This window comes from Pteronotus mesoamericanus, unplaced genomic scaffold (genome assembly GCF_021234165.1).
Source record: "Pteronotus mesoamericanus isolate MK-2021 breed Mesoamerican mustached bat unplaced genomic scaffold, CSHL_Meso_final scaffold_371, whole genome shotgun sequence".
NCBI classification, from domain to species: Eukaryota; Metazoa; Chordata; class Mammalia; order Chiroptera; family Mormoopidae; genus Pteronotus; species Pteronotus mesoamericanus.
In genome coordinates this window covers 1,090,048-1,108,586 of record NW_026555314.1, presented here as the reverse complement: position 1 = coordinate 1,108,586, position 18,539 = coordinate 1,090,048, and the positions used below count along the sequence as shown (strand labels likewise).

Here is an 18,539-nt window from a genome sequence, read left to right as displayed (position 1 = left end):
ATCCAGGTTGTCAGTAGTTCATTATTTTTTTTCGCTGAATAATATTCCGTTCAGATGTATCACATTTTTCTTACCCTTTCATCAGTTGATGGGCATTTGGCTTGTTTCCACTTTTTGGTTTTTATGAATGATGCCGCTAGAGCATGCCTTCATTAATTTTTACAGGAGCATGTTACTTCATTGTGCGGATGCACTATAGTTTACACATCTACTCACCTATCTGTGGCAGTTTAGGTTGTTTTCAATGTTTTGCAATTACAAACAGTGTTGCAATGAATAACCCTGTGCATACATATTTTCATATTGTTGGAGGTACATATTCAGGGTAGATGCCTAGAAATGTAATTGCTGGGTTGAAAGACAGCTGCATTTGTAATTTTGTCAAATTCCCCTCCAGAGGGATTGTAGTACCAAGTTACGTTCCCACCAACAATGTATGAGAACAGTTGCTGTCATACTTTAACTTTTGCAGGTGTGGTAGGTGAGAAATGGTGTCTAAAGCACTGTTAAAGTTTTTATTTTTAATTCTGTGTAAGTTTGAACTTATCATATGTTTGAGAGCCAGTTGTGTCTTGTTTGGTGAATTGCTGGTTCATATATTTTCCCTGTTTTTCTATTAGATTTTTGTTTTTCTGCCCTCAGGTTTTAAAAACATTTTTAATTGTGGTAAAGTATACATTATATGAAATGTACCATCTTAACGATTTTTTAAGTATATAGTTGCAACCATCGCTACCATCCATCTCTAGAACTTTTTTATCTTCCTAAACTAAAACTCTGTCTCCACTAAACAATAACGCCCCGTTCTTCCCTCTCCCAGCCCTTGGCAACCACCATTATACTTTCTGTCTCTGAATTTGCCTATTCTAGGTATCTCGTGTAAATGGAATCATAGTGTTCGTTCTTTCGTGATTGGCTTATTTCATTTAATTAGGAGGGTTGAAAGTTCTATTTTCTCTTCTGTACTGTGGACTTCTTGAAGGCCTTCTGACCCAGCTCATCATAGTGCTCTGGGGCTTTGAGCATTCCAGGTGCTTTCTTTATTGAGGCGGGTGTGTGGAGGGATGGGCAGGGACTTGGGCAGCCTGTAGGGCCAGAAACCCTTCTGTTGACTTGGAGCTCACTGTTTTTTTTGTTTTTTGTTTTTCTCTGACTTGCCTGGTCATTTATCTATTCAGTTTGTCCTGGGAGCGTATCTCCTGTTAGCTCTAAGATGGGACCTGAACCCACACTGGTGCTGAGGTACACAGATGCTCCCCGGGAAGGCACAAGCACCTAGCACAATCCCAGTGGTTATTGGGTGCCTTTGTGCAAGGTGCTGCTGAATCAGAGAGCAGGGGAGCTCTCCTCCTGATGGAGTAGACTGGCCCTGGGTATGATGGCTGTACTGATGCTCTCCCAGCACTGCTATACAGAGACCTCGTTTCTCAGCTGCCCTTGGGCCCTCCTTACCAGGTGGCATTTGGTAAGACTTGCTGAGACCTGGAGCTAATACCTGTCCAATGGAGAGGGGGTTGAGAGGCCTGTGGCTCAGTGTGAGTGCCAAACATTTCTCCTTGTATTTTCTACCCCTTTGTGGGAGAACTGCCTGCCTCTGTAGGGTAGCAGGGGGCAGAGACAGGGGTGTCTGGTTTCATGCAGCTGCAGCTTGTCAAGAACCTCCTGAGTGTTCATGCTGTGTAGGCTTGCTGTGGGGAATCCTGGTGAGTTAGTTGTTTTCTGTTCAGAGGAGCTCCCAGTCTAGTCAGGCTGTTGACCCCATTTTACACACAAGGAAACTGAGGCTGGTAAAGGGCCAGGGACTCAGGCATCCCGAGGCAGAGCCTGGCCACACTCTGAGATCTTCCCATTCCAAACCCAGTGCCCTTTCCGTTTTTCCTTCTTACAGCCTCAGATGTAGGAAGAACAGCAGATTTTTAGAACAAGAGAATTGTGAAAAAAATCAACCAAAAGGTATTTATTGAGTGCTTGCTCTGTAAGTGAAGGTGGAATTTTGGATGGAGGCTGTGTGATGCTCTGGGGATTGGGATTAGAGGTCCTGTAGGATTCAGTGGGCAGAGCCCAGTGGGTGAACTAAGACAGTGGCTGTGGAGTGGTGACTTGACGAGCTCCCTCACTTCTAATCTCTAACGGGCTGCGTGGTGTTTCCTGGCCCCTTGGTCTGAGGGTTCTGCTCAGAGTCACCAGGAAGTGGCTCAAGCTGCTCTCTGCACCGTGGGCCACTGGCCTTCTCGGGGATCATCAGAGTCTGGCTGAGACTTTATTGGGAATAGCATTTTGTACCTTGAAAACACATTCAACTTTCATCCCTATTGGAAACTCTTGTATTTTATTAATTTCTTACATGCAGGTTTTAAAAGGTTGTGGTAAAATACACATAACGTAAAATTTACTGTTTTAACTTTTTAGGGGTGCAGTTCAGTTGTTGCGCAATAATCACCACCATCCATCTCCAGAACTTTTTCATCTTGCAAAACTGAAACTCTGTCCCTATTAAACAGTAGCTACCTATTCCCCTCCCCCAGTCCCTGGCAGCCACTGCTCCATTTTCTGTCTTTATGAACTTGCCCGTTCTAAGTACCTCATATAAGTGGAATCATACAATATTTCTCCATTTGTGACTGGCTTATTTCACTTAGCATAAGGTAAGTTTCATTCATGTTGTAGCCTTGTGTCAGAATGGCCTTCCTTTTTAAGTGTGAATACTATTCCATTGTATGAGTATAGCACAATTTGTTCATCCCTCCATCCATTCATGGACACTTGGGTTGCTCCTACTTTTTGTCTGTTGTGAACAATGCTGCCAAGAGCATGGAACAAACATCTTTGAGAGTCTGCTTTCAATTCTTTTGGATGCATCAGGGAAGTGGAATTGCTGGGTCATATGGAAACTTTATGTTTATTTTTTTAATTTATTGATTTTTGGGGGGGGGGAGAGAGAGAGAAAGAAAGAAAGAAAGAGAAAGAGAAAGAGAGAAATATTGGTTTGTTGTTCCACTTATTGATGTATTCATTGGTTGATTCTTCTATGTGCCCTGAGCTGGAATTGAACCTGCAGCCTTGGTGTCTCAGGATAGTGCTCTAACCTCTGGGCTACCTGGTCAGGGCTTTTATGTTTAATTTTTTTGAGGTATCACCATATTGTTCCCCACAGCAGCAATGCACAAGGATTCCTGTCAACACTTATTTTTATTTCTCTCTCTGTTAATAGCTAGATGCAAGGTTTTGTTTGTTTTCTTTTTTTAAAGATTTTATTTATTTTTTAGAGAGAGGGGAAGGGTGGGAGAAAGAAAGGGAGAGACATATCTGTAGATTGCCTCTTGCATGTCCCCAGCCAGGGACCTGGCCCTCAACCCAGGCATATGCCCTGATGGGAACCGAACTGGTGACCCTTTGGTTCACTGGCCAGTGCTCAGCCCACTTAGCCACACCAGCCAGGGCTCAATGCAGGATTTTAAGGCTGTAGTTTCTACTTTTATCTTATTATTTTTTCATACTGTGTTGTGCTCACTGTGTCCGTCGTAAGATGGTTTATGGTGAAGCAGCTTTTTCAAACTTAAGCAGCAGCATTTCTTTTTCCTAAATGTAGAACCCAGGAGATAAAATAACTGCCAGCCTAGGAAAGTTCTAGTCTTCCTGATCTGTGAAAAAGGTTATACTTCTTTCCTGGTAAGACCTTTGGAGAACTCAGAGCCCATTGTGGAAGCCCATGCTAGAAGTCGTTGCTGTAAGCACTGTTGGGAATAGTAGTGATTGTTTTATTTTATAAAAGTGGAGCATGTGTTGTGTTCAGTCTGTCTGCTAAGGCTCATTCTTACTCCCTGCTGGGTCCTTCCAGGGCCTTCTACCGATGGGGCGTTTTCTAGCTCCTTCTCCTATCCTCCCTGGCTTGTTCGGTGGTGCCCTCTCCCATCCCAGCTCCTCAGGTCAGAACCACCGCAGGTCCCTCCAGCCTCCCAGATGCCCACTACTGTGAGTCTGCCCCCGGGAATGTGTCTGCTTCATCCCCATTGCTGCTGCCCCATCCTGGCTCCTAGAATCTGTTTAGTAACAGCTTTATTGAGACAATTTACATGCCATACAGGTCACCTATGAAAGATGTGGTTTTTAGTGTATTCACAGAATTGTGTAACCAGCACCACAATCAATTTTAGAACATTTTCATCATTCCAGAAAGAAAACCCACCCTACCCGTTCGTAGTCATTCTCCATTCCCCAGTAGCCATTCACCGTGCCCGTTAGAGTAGCCTCTGCCTCACTGTGATCCTCTCCCCTAGCCGCACAATCTCCATGCTGTTTCTATAGATTTGCCTATTCTGGACATTTCTTGTAAATGGAATCAGACAATATGTGGCCTTTAAGACTGGTTTCTTTCATTTAACATAAGGTTGTCCAGGTTTATCCATATTGTGGTGTATATCAGTCAGCACCTTAGTCTGAATAATAATCCATTGTATGAACATACTACATTTTATTTATCCACTCATCATTTGACGGACATTTGGGTTTTTCTCACCATTAAGCTGTTTCGAATAATGCTCCTGTGAACACTGGTGACCAGGTTTTAGTGTGGACATACGTTTTTATTTCTCTTGGATAGTTACCCAGCAGTGGAATTTCTATCTGACATTTTGAGGAACTGCCAGACCAATTTTCACAGTGACTGCACCGCTTTACATTCCCATCAGTAGTGTATGAGGGTCTGATTTCTCCACATCTTTACCCATCCTGTCATTCTTGCAGACTTCAGATTGGTCTGCTGATCTCTAATTTTTTCCCCTTTATATTTATAAAGTATTGTTCTCCCGAAAACTCACAGTGGCTCCCCTATTGCCTGTGGAATAAAGTTCCAACTCCCTGGCGCAGCATCTCCCGTCTTCCACACCCACCCCTGCGCTCAGGCCCCTTGTTGGCTCTGGCTTGTCGGCCGCCTGCTCCCTCTGCCTCTGCCTCACTGGACTCCACTCCTGTGCCGTCCCTTCCTTGAGGCTAATGCAGGGGCTCACTTTGCTCCCTTGCCTTTCTTTCTTGATCCCTTTGAATGAATGATTCTTCTCTACCCTTGGATGTTGCCTGTTTCTATTTTATTCAACTTTTGAAAAAAATTAACTGTTTATAGATCCATTGCCTCTGCTGAGCAGTAGGGCCTGGGGACAGGAGTTGGTCCTACTCTTGTGTGTCCCGGCACCCGGTGTCTTGCCTGGCAAGGGCACGTGCTCAAGCTGAGGGACAGGGGCTCCCCGTGTGACAGACCACCCAGCTGTGCTTAGGCAGTCATTCAACAGCCTGTGTGCCTAGAGCCGGGGAGACCCGTGGGTTTGGGGACTGGTTCTCGGTGGGCTTCTCGCATTGTGACATTCTTGGCTCTTTGCGGGCCCTCTCTCAGCCTGTCCTGTGTCCTCTCCAGGAGACTTGTGGATGGTGATGGGAAGCAGTGCTAAGCCGCAGTGCAGAAGCTCTCGAGTATGGTAAGGACTGAGGCTTGCCTAGTTTGCCGGTCTCAGTGTTCTTCTGTTATTTCACTCCTGGGGGTGAGGGACATTTTTCTGGGTGGAACCTGAAGGCTCTCACTGCAGGGCAGCCTTCCTCTGAGCTGCTGGCACAATCGAGGGTGTGAATGCCTGACCTTCTGTTAAAGTGGCTTGCAGGACCTCATCATGGTTGCTAGAAAGGGAAACAGGTAACCCATTTTGTTGGAAGCTGTTATTCCAATTCCTGGGTCTTCCTCTATGCTGGGTCATTCTTGGGTGTCCCTAGCCTCTGCCCTTTTGCAATGGACCCTACCCAGGACATGCTCCCTGAACAGATGGGAATGATCCCTCAGACATGTTCTGGTCCTGCTGTTACTGAACTTAAGGGGTTTGTGCTTGCGGTGCTGTATTAAAGAATGAGATGCGGTTGACCCAAGGTAGTTTTATTACTGACAGCAGGTAAAGAACACAGAATTCTTATCCAGAGTCTGTCTACTGAAGAGAGGCTTAGCCATTGCTTATGTACCCTGTTTGGTCAATTACACATTGATTTCTTCTTTGCAGTTGGCTTCATTTATTGGTTGAATTCCTGCCAAGCTTATCCTGTTTATTAGCTGGTCTGCAAAATATTGTGCTATATTTTAACATTTAGCAAGAATAACATTTAGAAAGAATGGCCCAGACCTTGAGACCTTGCCCTGTCTAACACTTCTTTTTCAATAGATGATCATTTATTATTCATTCCCCCCATTCTCAGAAGGCCTTAGCTGTTCAGGGCAGAATAGGTTATGGAGCAGGGTTGTAGTCATTGTGGGCTGTTGAAGAGACAAGTAACATCTCATCTAAAAGCAACTCTTTTCTTTCGTCAAACCTCTGTTTCTAGATTCGAATTGCAGCCTTAAATGCCAGTTCCACGGTTGAGGATGATCATGAAGGAAGCTTTAAAAGTCACAAAACCCAGACAAAGGAGGCCCAGGTATGTAATCTATGGTTTTCCTCTGCAGGGAGACCTTGCTTCTGATTTCTGTAGATGGCACCTCATTTTAAGTGCATTCAGATTATCCTTAACAGGATTTTAGGGGATGAGATCCTGGGAGGTTGGAGTGTTCAGATTGTTTCTGCTATAGAGGGTACAGCCGACAGTCAACAGGGCCTTGACTACAGCCTCCATCACATACATTTTGGCTTAAAAAAGACAAACCTTTGTGTGAAAACTTCTCCTGTCTTTGTTTGCAGGAAGCAGAGGCTTTTGCCTTGTATCACAAGGCCCTGGATCTGCAAAAACATGACCAGTTTGAGGAGTCTGCCAAGGCCTATCATGAGCTGCTGGAGGCACGCCTGCTGCGAGAGGTGGGGCTCAAGCAGGCCAGGAGGCAGGCTCTGCAGCCAGGTTGCCTGGGTCTGACCTCTGCCCTCTCACTTCTTGGCTGTAACCTTGGATGCTGCCGATAGAGTGTGTGTGCCTCGTGGGCTTGCGCTGAAGGTTGAATGAATCCAGTGAAGCATGTAGAATGGTTCTTGGTGTGTAGTAAGAGCTCTGGAAGTGTCTGCTGTCACTGTTACTTAACCTTCACACCCACTGCGACAAGTAGGTGGGGGTTATTGTCCTCGTTTTATAGTTCTGGGAATGGAGACCTACCTAACCAGTGAAACATCAGCTCTTACTGGTGTAGCTCAGTGGGTTGGGTGTCATCCTGCAAACCAAAAGGTTGCCGGTTTGATTCCTGGTCAGGGCATATGCCTGGGTTGGTGGCCAGGTCCCCAGTTGGGGCGACGCATGAGAGGCAACTGATTGTTATTTCTCTTGCACATTGATGCTTCTTTCCCTCTCTTTCTCCCTTCCTTCCCCTCTAAAAATAAATAAATAAAATCTAAGGAAAAAAGAAAAACATTAGAGCAAGGATTGTAGTCCATGGTTTTCTGATTCCTATGTGCTACCTATAGGCAGCACATTTTGGCAAAATACCATATGGGTGTTAGCTGATGAGTTCAGGGACCCTGTGTAGGTGTGCCATGGGCTTTTGAAAAATGAAGTTAGAGGGAAGGGTTGGGATACCATAGAGACAGGCTGAGGGAGCAGAGCCACACTGAAGATATGGGCATTGTATAGAGGGGCAGGCAGGGCAGGACCTGGATCCAGCGTGGGGACCGTGCTAGTGGCGAGTTAGGTAGCTGGGTCATGGAGATGGTACCTGGAGGTTTGGGAATGGGTCTCAACCTGAAACTGATTTAGGAAGATGCTGTGTATCTTGTTGGGAGGAATCGTTTTTGTTTTTAAGCACTCTACACAGATGATGTGCAGTAAGGAAGCAGACAGACTTCATCCCACAGGCGTTTTTGGCACCATGTAGTCCTTTAGTTGAGCAGAGTCTCCTACAACCCCAGGATGGCAGACACTTGTCTTCTCAAGCCCTGTCCTTGGATGGTTTTTACACTGATGAGGCAGATGCTGAGTTCTAATTGTCAGCAGAAAGTGTCTATTCCCTTCTGTCCCTAAAGGTGTCTCTTCCTACTCCTAAGGTATAGCTATACATTATGGTCAAGATTCTTCAGGGCTGTAGGAATTGGGACTTGCCCTTCCCCTTTTAGTAGGAAATGAGTGAGGGCCCAGAGAGGGAAAATGATTTTATGCCACTTTTACTGAATGCCAGCTATGGGCTAGGTGCTAGGCTTATTTCAGGTGTGGATGTTTCCTGTCAGGCCACAGTGGAGTGGGCCTTGGAAACGTGAGTGGGTAAACACAGCACTGAGCTGAAAATCTAAGAACAGCTGATCTTGCGCGGGCCCAGCCCCTGACAGGGGCCACGCATAGGGCCTTTGATTGAAGGGCGTTGGCTCTGTATCAACCTTGTAGTTGTAGATGTGTCCATCTTTCTCTAGATCACTTTTAGCCTTAAAAGATTATTGTATTCTCCCTCTTATAAAAATAAAACTCATTATAAACAATTGAAAAGTACAGAAAAGTTTCTTCTCACACTCATCTAGCACTGGTGTACTTAATAGTAAACTAAACTATGTAATTACAGTCTTAAAACCATGTGGCATAAACAGGCTTGGAACACAGCTAACTTCTAAGAAGTGTACGGCTTAGCTGGTGGACAAGCTGGAGGGGGCTTGCTGGGGGCAGCTTTTCGACTTCTGTGGGCATCAGAGTGTCTCATGGAGCGTGGAAAGTGGTGCTGAATCCAGCTGGTCAATTAGATAGAAGTTAGTTAGTTAGCTTGTGCTGCTATGTGTGGATGTAGGACTGACTAGTTAGTCTCTGAAGTAGGCACACAGCCCCTGTAAGCATATTCACACCAGTTTTTGAACGGTTCTGTAGCTGGAGGGCAAAGGGTCCCACCCTGGGAAGCCCTTTCTTGGGGATCTTTCTTCAGTATAAGGCAGACAACAGTAGAAACTGGTGAAGGAAGCTTGATTTGAGATCTTCATTGTTTTTGATGGGATTCTTTTAAAAGCTCTAGGGTAGGTTGCTTGGGTTAGTCAAAAGGTGTTTCCTGAAGGTTCCTTGGGTCTTGCCTGTTCTGGACATGAGGAATGATGGATCAGTGTGATCCATCCCAAGACAAGGAGATAGACCTGCCCTGGAAAGTACTCCTCCATGCCAGCCAGTTTCTACTTTGCGTCCTGTGGTTGGAGCAGTAGTTGCTTTAATCAGTGGTTTCTTAGAAGTTACAATGTTTTCTAAGAGTCATCATAACTTTTTATATAAAGCATATTTACAATCTTTATCTCTTTGGGCTCATTTTCACTTTTGATACTTAGGTTAAGAATTATTGTCCTCATGTTAACAGAGCTCCTTGGGGCACTAACTTTATAAAGTAACTAGTCCATGGTCAAGTGACAAGTTACAGAGTCTGGGGCTTAGCTTCCTAACTCTTATTCCAGTACGCTTTCTGCTGTAGGGCATGTAGGGACGTGTAGGGATGCTAGCTGCCTGGGAGAAGCTTGGGCCATGCCTGCTGTCCCCAGATGGTCTCCTCACACTCTGTCCCCCATCCTCAAACCTGCTGCGGGGGCCCACTGGCTGGCTTCCCGAAATGTCACTGTCTAAACTTGAAACCCCAGGTTTCCCTTTGTGTCTCTGGGTGCCCAGACTACCTGCAAACTGCCTCATGGTGGTCTGGCCCTCTTCTGTGTGCACTAAGCTCAAGGGGTCCTGTGAGAACATCGGGTGCAGTGCTTTCATTTTCCAGTGGAGGGCAGCACCAGACTGTCCCAAGGGCCTGTGGCAGAGGCCAGCCTGGAAGCCAGGTGTCCTGCTGACTGCCTGCCGAGGCTTCAGGGCCTGGTGTCACTTCTTCGTTTTGTTCACAGGCAGTTTCATCTGGTGATGAGAAAGAAGGACTGAAACACCCTGGGCTGATGCTGAAATATTCCACATATAAGAACTTAGCCCAGCTGGCAGCCCAGCGAGAGGACCTGGAGACAGCCATGGAATTCTACTTGGAGGTACAGTTTTGGCAGTGCTCCCCTCCCTTGGTGTTTTTGGAAGTTCTCGGTGGAGAGGGTGAGGTTGTGGTCTTCCCGGCCGAAAAGAATTTGTAGTGGTGCATCACCGAGCTGTGTTGCCCGAGGCCCAGGTGTGTGGGGTTCACAGTGAGTTCAGGGAGGCCTGGAGATCAGGGGCCCATGTGTGTGCGTTCTCCTGCTGCTCAGGGCACGTGTGACTCTAGGCGAGGCGCTCAATCTCTCTGGGCCTCCAGGTCCACACCAGGATAATGGAGTAATAAAAAAAGAGGATGACTGTGAACATTAGATGAGTTGGTATGTATACAAGTGCTAAGAACGGAGCCTGGCACCTGGCACCCTGTACCCATTCACAGTAGTATTGCCATTATTTCTATGTTATTGTCACCATCTCTGTAAGCACCTCTAAAGTGCTAGACACCAAGCTAACTGCTTTGGATGCATGTGCTAAGCCTCTTGCAAGGAAGCTGTCTTTATCCGCATTTTAGTGACGAAGATACTGAGGCTCAGGATCATGCCGCTAGTCCAGGCAGGAGCAGGGATGTGAACCAAGGCTTATCTCCAGAACCCATAATTTTTGTAAAATCCCACAGGGCTCTCGTATTTTCTTTTAATTCTACTTCTTTCACTTTTACTTCTGTCAAATATGTGAAAAATACAGATGTTCAGAGTGATAAAATAAATCAATAAAATGTTCTGAATTAGGTAAATCGATCCATGTAATTTGCTTGCCATTTTCCTGGGTAGTTTGAGTGGCTGGGCCGGTGCCATGCCCCTCCTGTCACCACCGGCACCCTCCATGCCAGAGCCGGCTGAGTGTGCGTCCTCTCCTTGTGCTGCTTCCAGGCGGTCATGCTGGACTCCACGGATGTCAACCTCTGGTATAAAATCGGACACGTGGCCCTGAGGCTCATCCGGGTCCCCCTGGCCCGCCATGCTTTTGAGGAAGGGCTGCGGTGCAATCCTGACCATTGGCCCTGCTTGGATAACCTCATCACTGTCCTGTACACCCTCAGCGATTATACAAGTGAGTCAGACTTTGACACTCTCTCCCAGGTGCTTGTGTCGTGGGGAGAGGAGGGAGGGTGGCTTGGGTAAGCTGGAAGCCAAAGTTAACACTGACAGTCTTTTCGCCTATCAGGGAGAATGGAGATGTTTTTGCATCCCTGCTTTATTCTCCTTGTCTTTCTTACTCAATGGAAGTTTATCTAGTGTATTATAGTAGTAAGCAGCATGCTCTCTGAGTGGGTTTTGCTTTGATTATCTCATTTTATCCCTTCATTGTGTCGTTCTGTGCCTGACCCGTTTCTGTAACTTGCTGACGGACGACTTAGAGCTGCAGCTTGACTTTTTCTGGTGCCAGGGAGCTCAGTGCCTCTTGGAGTGGCCTGTTCCTTTGCAAAGCAGCGGGGCTCCTGGAAAGATCTCTGCAAGACAGAGCCCCAGTCTGCCTTCCAGTTGCTTCAGCTCCCTGGTCTTAGCCTTGCTCTGTGCTCTGCAGAGAACGCGTCCGCCGTGTGCGATGGGCCGGTCCTGAGGCAGGCGCTGATTAAGTGTGGCCTTGGGGGCTCTGGGCCCGCCACGGGTCAGCTCTTCTGTGTGCTGCCTGAGGTACCCAGGCTAGTTCTCCAGGAGTGCTCCGAGCTGGGCTGACCACGTGTGCTGCGCGCGGGTTCCAGTTATTCTTTTCATGACAGACATGCTGACCTGTGTTTGTTGCCACGTCTAGGATTTATGCTCGAGAAGCTGGCTTGCAGAGGACTTTTCCTTTCCTTTTAAGGACAAATAGCACCAGGATAGAGCATGTTGAGAAACACTAGAACCTGCTCACCTGTTCCCACCTGCAGTTCTTGTTCTCTTTTTAAGTCTTAACCACTTTTTAACCACTTTTTAAGTGTTTTGAATTGAGGTAAAACATATGCACAATTAAGTGCATACCTGAGGTCCATCAGTTTGCATATGTGAAAACATGTTAAGGCGCAAAACATTTGCAGAACCTTAGAAGGCAGACTGCTTCTGGTCTCTTTCCAGCCATTGCTACCCAACTGAGGCAACCTTGATTTCTCCCTTTTGTCACCAGAGATGAGCTCCGCCTGTTGTGAAACCTCCTCTAGGGGGCGTCAGATGGCAACGGGTACTCCTCTCAGCCTGGCTCCCCAGGCTGTGGTTGTCCTGACTGCGAGTGTGCGCCTGGGCAGGGCGTGGCGTTCACTAGGTCTTTTTTTTACTGCTGTATAGTCAATATGTGCATACAAAATTGGAGAGTTCTGTGCTTGGATATTTTAGTTATTTACATATTTGGGCTTTTGTGTAATGCTGCTGTGACTGTTCTTGTACACCTCCTTCTGTTGGTTGCCCAAGTTTTCCCTCCTACCAGCAGAATACAGTAGTCCCCATGGGGCACTATTTTGACTCTAGCAGTTCCTTCTTCCAGAGGCTTTTAATTTATTCTGGGATGCTCTTCCTGCAGCTTGGGTTGTCAGTGTTCAGCCTTTTGTCCCTGGCCACCTGGTTTAGTTCTTTCCACCCCCTCTCAGGTAGGAGAAGTTGTACTTGGTAAACTTAGGTCAGGTGAGAGCCCAGGTAGATTTGACACTCATTTAAACCCAGAAGGAAAACAGCATGTTAAATCAACTCCCAGTGGCATCAATACACTTGAGGTGAGCAGGCAGGGGTGCTCGGGGCTAAGGCCTGCTGACCACCACTGGTTCCCTTGAGACTTTTCAGGCTTTGCCTCTGCAGCTAGTTTGGTTAGCTTTACTGCGGGTGAAATACCTGCTGGGCACTGGCATCATGCAGATGCTCAGGGTCTCCCTGATTTTTTTTTTGGAAGTCACTGCTGGCCACTTTCTAGTCCTCTGTGGTCCCAGAGACACAGATCTTTGTGTACAAATGGAGCTGCACTGTGACTAATCCCCTGCCTCTTCCCCGAGCTGTTTTGTGGCCTTCTTTTTGGTCAATAAACACACCCCTCACCCATCTGCGCAGTGGCCGCTCAGCAGCCCAGTGTGAGAATTGGGGAAACCTCCCTTAACCAGGCTCCCGTGGTGGACACTGAGTGGTTCCTGACTTTTTTTTAAGGTTGTTTGGCAATTAGCCAATAGCTAATCATTGTGGGCCCTGTAGGTTTTTTACAGCAATTCCTAGAAGTGGGATTGCTGGGTCAATTGTGTGTAATGCCTTTGGCTCTGCAGAGAGGTCGTATGGTCTATCCTCCCCAGCAGTGGCTGGGTTGCCCCCTCTACTGTGGGTAGTATTATTTTCAGAAATCTTTCCTAATTGAATCTGTTAAAATGGGATCTTGTTATTGTTTACTGTGCATTTCTTTGACTCTAGAGCAGGCACATATTCCTGGTATTAACTGGCAAGGTTAGAGCTTCAGAGTGCACACTCAGAAGTCGTAACTGTTTCTTTCCCTGCCAGCGTGTCTGTACTTCATCTGCAAAGCATTGGAGAAGGATTGCCGGTATAGCAAAGGGCTGGTTCTCAAGGAGAAGATATTTGAGGAGCAGCCTTGTCTCCGGAAAGACTCCCTCCGAATGTTCCTTAAATGGTAGGTCCTGCCTCTTTCCTTCCTGGGTCTGCACCCCCTTTTGCCCTCCCCAAGTACCTGGTGAATATCTGGAGGTGTGTGCACCTGGTTCTCTCAGGTCCTGACCTCCTAGAGGACGAGCCCCTGTCCGTCACCCCCTTCATCATCTTCTGGCGAACTGGCGTTGATCTGCCTTGTGTATTACTCAGCTGCGTGCCTAATCTCGGTTCTTTCTCCTCGGCTGGTTGCTGCCCTCCTTTTCCGCTGCCCGCTGGCTCTTCTCTGGCCGCTTGCAGTAGCCTGATGTCCACCATGCCTTCTTGACACTCACCTTTCTCCTTTGCAGGACTTTGTCCCAAACACACCCCCTATCCTGTGCCATCCCTGCCTTGCCTCCAGAATAAGACCCATGCTTGATGGCATTGCCCAGGAGGTCCTTTGCACTTCTTCTCCCTCCCCCGAGGAAGGGAACTGCCGCAGGTCCCTGGGAGATTCTTGGCCTGGTCCCGCTGTGCTCTGCCCCGTCCCTCTGTCCCAGCCCCCACTTTGCCCTCACCTGGAATGCTGTCTTCCCACCTCTCCATGTGTTGTGCTGCTGCACCTCCTTTGCGTTCCAGCTCTCAGGCCACGTCTCAGCAGCCTTCCAAGCTCTGGCTGCTCCTTGCCCCAGCCCTCCAGGTGAACCAACTCCTCCACCCTCTGGTGTTTCCTTGGCCCCTGGAACTCAGCTGCTGGTGGTGGGGGTTATTTGTCTCAGTCTGTCCCTTACAAGACTGCCTCTTGTTCACATCTGTCCTGAGGGGACTAACCTTTGGAGAGAGGCATAAAACAGGTGAGTCCTTAAGCAAGTGGCTCTGTGGTAGAGCCCTGCTCAGGACAGTCTGGGCAGGAGGGCAGGTCCTGCTGGACCACCTCGGACACAGGTGTGCCCGTGGAAGCGTGCCTGGGGCCTCAAAGCCCCGCCCTTTCTGTAATTTGGAGACACCACAGACGTTGGTGAGCTTGGCCGGTCTGATGACTTTTTACTAGGTTGGGCAGGATGGTCTAGTTAAATTCTTTAAAATTTTTCTGTAAGTAATTAACAAGATTTTATTTTCCTGTGGCTTTTGACATTACTCTGGTACTGTTAATACATATGAAAACCCTTGCTCAATTTTGAATTGTAGAAGGAACAAAGGGTATTAGTCATTTCTAGTGTATGTGGGTATTAAGAATGCTAATTACTGCCCTTCCAAGGCCAGACTCAAATGGTTATTTTATTTGTCAAAATAATTAATATAGATTAAAGGGTATTAACTTAACTGCATCCCTTTCTGTAAAATTTCAGCTTTGGCTCTGGTTTGTAACATTGTAATTTCTCCCCATCTTATACCCTGTGCTGTTAGTGACATGTCAATCCATGATGTGTCAGTGAGTGCAGCTGAGACACAGGCCATCATAGATGAGGCTCTGGGGCTGCGGAGGAAGAGGCAAGCACTGACCGTGCGGGAGAAGGAGCCAGACCTGAAGCTGGTGCAGCCCATCCCCTTTTTCACGTAGGTTTTCTGGGTCTTGGGATGCTGGGTTGGCTGGTGGGCCCAACTCAAGGGTAAGAGACTGACCCTAGGCTGGTGGCGTGGGTGGGACCTGGGTGCACATTGACAGATGGCTGGAGGTGTGTGGCCTACTTTTTGACTTCTGACAAGCAGCCAGGCCTCTTCCAAGTAGGCGTAGTCTAAGGTCCTCTTCGCTGTTGCCATTCTTGATGCCAGCCTCCTGCCATGTTCCTATAAGCCCCCTTTCAACTTGCCCCACCCAGACAAGAAAAGGAAACTAATATTTGCCAAACACTTGACAGAAGGAAGCCAGATTGAGAGCAGTTAAATGGTGAATGGGGAGCCTGGATTTGATCGCAGGACTGGGTTCCCTGGCTCGCAAGCCTCGGTCTCCCTCCAGGGCCCTTGTGAGTCCCACGGCGTGTGAGAGCCATCCTCACGCCCAGCCCCAGCCCGGGCAAGACAAGCCGGAATTGACAGCCCAGTAGAACTGGGGTAGTTTTGGCCCCCTCGTGAGATCTGGTGTGCAGTTTCTGTCTTTAAAACTCTGACCTCGAATCTTGAATCTTTAAATTTAACATGCCTTGGCAGCAGTGTCCCTCCCCCCCCTTCTCACACTTAGAGGCTTTGTCACACAGTGGTCAGTTGCTCTTGTCCTGGATCAGATAGACCTGGGTCCAATCCTGGCACCACTAGCTGGGTGACACTAGAAGTGTTATATGCTGCTCCCTGAAAATGGGGAAGGCAATATCCTTCTCTTGTAGAGTCACGGCGATAATGAAATTGAACAGCTGGTGGCTAGCACGGAGCCGGCACTTAGCACACACTCGGGGAGGGCTGGCTCAGATCCACATTGTTGCTACTGCTTGTCTGTTCCGGCAAGTTGAGTTTCCCAGGAGTACCTTCCCACACAGGCACCGAGGTGGTCAGGGAGATGGGGCTGCTCTTTGGGATGCTTCTGGACTCTTGTCTGGTGCTCTTCCCTCTGTTTCATTACCTGGGTCAGGAGCCCCATCCTGTCTGGAGTGTGTGCTCCCTAATCAAGAGGGTTGGGCTTTTGGAAGGGCCCTGGGTGCCTCCCTGTTACAGTGAAGGAGCAGAAGTCCTGTAGGAATGACACTCTAAGGGACTGTGGTGATGTCACTGGAGAAGAGAAGCTGTGAACTGCTGTCACAGCCGCCCTCTGTGGCTCAGGATAAAGGCCCAGTGGAAGTGTGGGGGCATCAGTGTGGCTGAAGGAAGTGTTGCTTGCTAGTTAAGTATGGGATTGGGTTATTAAAGGAAAGCTGTAGAGGTTCTGTCTCTGGGAGCAAAGGGTGTGGAGCTTTTAAAATAACCACCATCTATTCCAGGACTTGGCACACTTTTCCTATAAAGAACCAGACAGTGAATACTTAGACTTTGTGGGCCAGGTACCACCTTTGGGGGGGTGTGTGTGTGTGGGAGTGTGCGCGCGCGCGTGTGTGTAAGAAAGAGAGAGAGAACCATTCTTAGCTGTATAAAAGATGCAGAGGGCCATGGTTTGCCACCCCCTGGTCTATTCAGTGCCTACTAGGCACAAACACTGCATGAGTAAATGAAATTGGTGTCCGTAAGACATCCAGCACAACGCAGCTGATGAGCAGATTCCCCTGTCTGAATGTAACTGACGGAAGGCAGGAAAAGAATAATAAGGAATCCTTTGTAGTTCTAGGAACCTCCATTTGGTTAGATTCTGGATTTTGAGGTAACATCCTTTTCATTCCTCCTACAATATTTATTGGATGGCAGCTTCATCTTGGGCACTGCGCTCTGTGCTGGGGGCTCAACATAGTGGGGCATGGTCCCTCATGGCATGATCCCAGGGGTAGTCAGTCACCCAGGAGGAGCATACACCCAAGGTGATGGGCACCCTGAGGAGAGAAACACAACACGGGGGGCCCACACTGCTGTAGGGGTGGAGGAGGCTTAGATACCAGAGCAGGAGCCTGGTAGAGGAGTGGACATTGGCCAGGCATAGGGGTTGGGGCATGAGTGGGAGCGTTGTTTCTGGGCCCAGGGAAGCCCGTTTGAAGGCCCTGTGGCATGCAGACGTGTGAGTTTGAAGGAACTGAAGGAAAGCTAGCACAGCAAGAGTGTGGGGCTGTATGAGATAAGGCTGGGACAGCTGGCCGGGCCAGGTGGTGCAGCACCATGGGGCCAAGCTGAGAGTTTGGGTTTTAGCTTTAGAGCATTCAGGGATGATGAATGGATGGACAGATGGATGGATATATCATGCCATACCACATTGCACCAACACACAACATAATATACAACACATCCCACAACAGAAAACACACTAGATAGCACACAGTATAACACACCACACCATACCACACTACAACGCACAATGGTCTTGGTTTGCCATCCAGCAGCGCTGGCCCACATGGGGACTCACTGAGATGCTTCTCTCAAGACACCCTGCCCAAGGGCCCATTTAGCTCCTTTAGACCATGTCCTTGTTAGCAGCCTTCCCCTTCCCCCGGCCCCCCTTCCCCTGCAAAAAAACCCAGATTAGTGGCAGCGGGAAATGTCACAGATGCTTTAAAGATTTGACCTGTAGGGAAGGAGCTTCTAAAGTGAGTCGATGGTTTTTGTGCCTGCCTGGTTGTCTGAAGATGCCTGAGGCTGAGGTGCATCGGGGCTTCTCCTGTAGTGAGGGAAGGGTGCTAGGCCCCTGCTCCTGCTCCAGCTGCTCCATCTCAGCTGTGTTAGAGTGAAGATTTTGTCAGTAATGACAATGACAAAACCATGACAACCCTCCTTTCCCTTGTGGGGATGGCAGCCCCGGGGCCAACTCTACTGCCTCACCATAGGCCAGCTGGCTGTGTGTCCAGGGTACCTTATCATGGGTGCTGGCCAACCGTGGTGACTGTCTTCTTGCAGCTGGAAGTGCCTCGGAGAGAGTTTGCTGGCCATGTACAACCACCTCACTACCTGCGAGCCCCCGCGGCCCAGCCTCGGCAAGAGGATTGACCTGTCTGACTACCAGGACCCCAGTCAGCCTCTGGTGCCCTCTGTGGTGCTGGCGCCTGTCAGCGTGATCCAGCCAAGCCCTGTCAGTGCCAACCCATCTGTGACCGTGGCAGAGCCTGTGCTTTCCTACTCCCCTGTGGCCACAGCCAGCTTCCCGCTGCACAGCCCCAGCCTCCTGGAGACAGGTGTCCCTATGGGTGAGCAGGCCTTCTGGCGTTGGCTTCTGGGGAGACCCAGTTCGCTGGGCAGGAACGAGTCTTGAGCGGCCCTGGTCTCTTCAGAGGAACAGGTCCTACTGATACTCCTGCTCTGAGGTTTAGGCAAAGGCCCCTGGACCCGCGGAAGAGCCCCTCAGCCTGTTCCTGGGACTGCTGCTGCTCAGGGGCTTCTTCAGTATTGAAGCCCCTCAGGGAAGCGGTTGGGGCTGAGGGACGCAGCTCCTCGGCACCCCTCTACACCCGGCTGATAAGTCCTGGCGTGAACGCTGCTCTTCCAGCTTGTGGCGAGTGGCTGGCCGGTCCCTCTGTTGGTTCTGCT

General features: G+C 48.6%; 1 protein-coding gene across 1 annotated transcript in view; it reads left to right on the top strand.

Annotated features, from left to right (window-relative positions):
• Window positions 1-18,539, top strand: part of CABIN1 (calcineurin binding protein 1) — a 132,552-nt gene that overhangs the window by 846 nt on the left and 113,167 nt on the right. Inside the window, exons 2-9 of the mRNA XM_054592826.1 lie at window positions 5,408-5,468; window positions 6,355-6,447; window positions 6,708-6,821; window positions 9,789-9,923; window positions 10,788-10,968; window positions 13,365-13,494; window positions 14,859-15,008; window positions 17,913-18,199. Coding sequence (XP_054448801.1) covers window positions 5,466-5,468; window positions 6,355-6,447; window positions 6,708-6,821; window positions 9,789-9,923; window positions 10,788-10,968; window positions 13,365-13,494; window positions 14,859-15,008; window positions 17,913-18,199 — 1,093 coding nt within the window. The 5' untranslated portion in view covers window positions 5,408-5,465. The remainder of the gene's footprint in view (window positions 1-5,407; window positions 5,469-6,354; window positions 6,448-6,707; window positions 6,822-9,788; window positions 9,924-10,787; window positions 10,969-13,364; window positions 13,495-14,858; window positions 15,009-17,912; window positions 18,200-18,539) is intronic.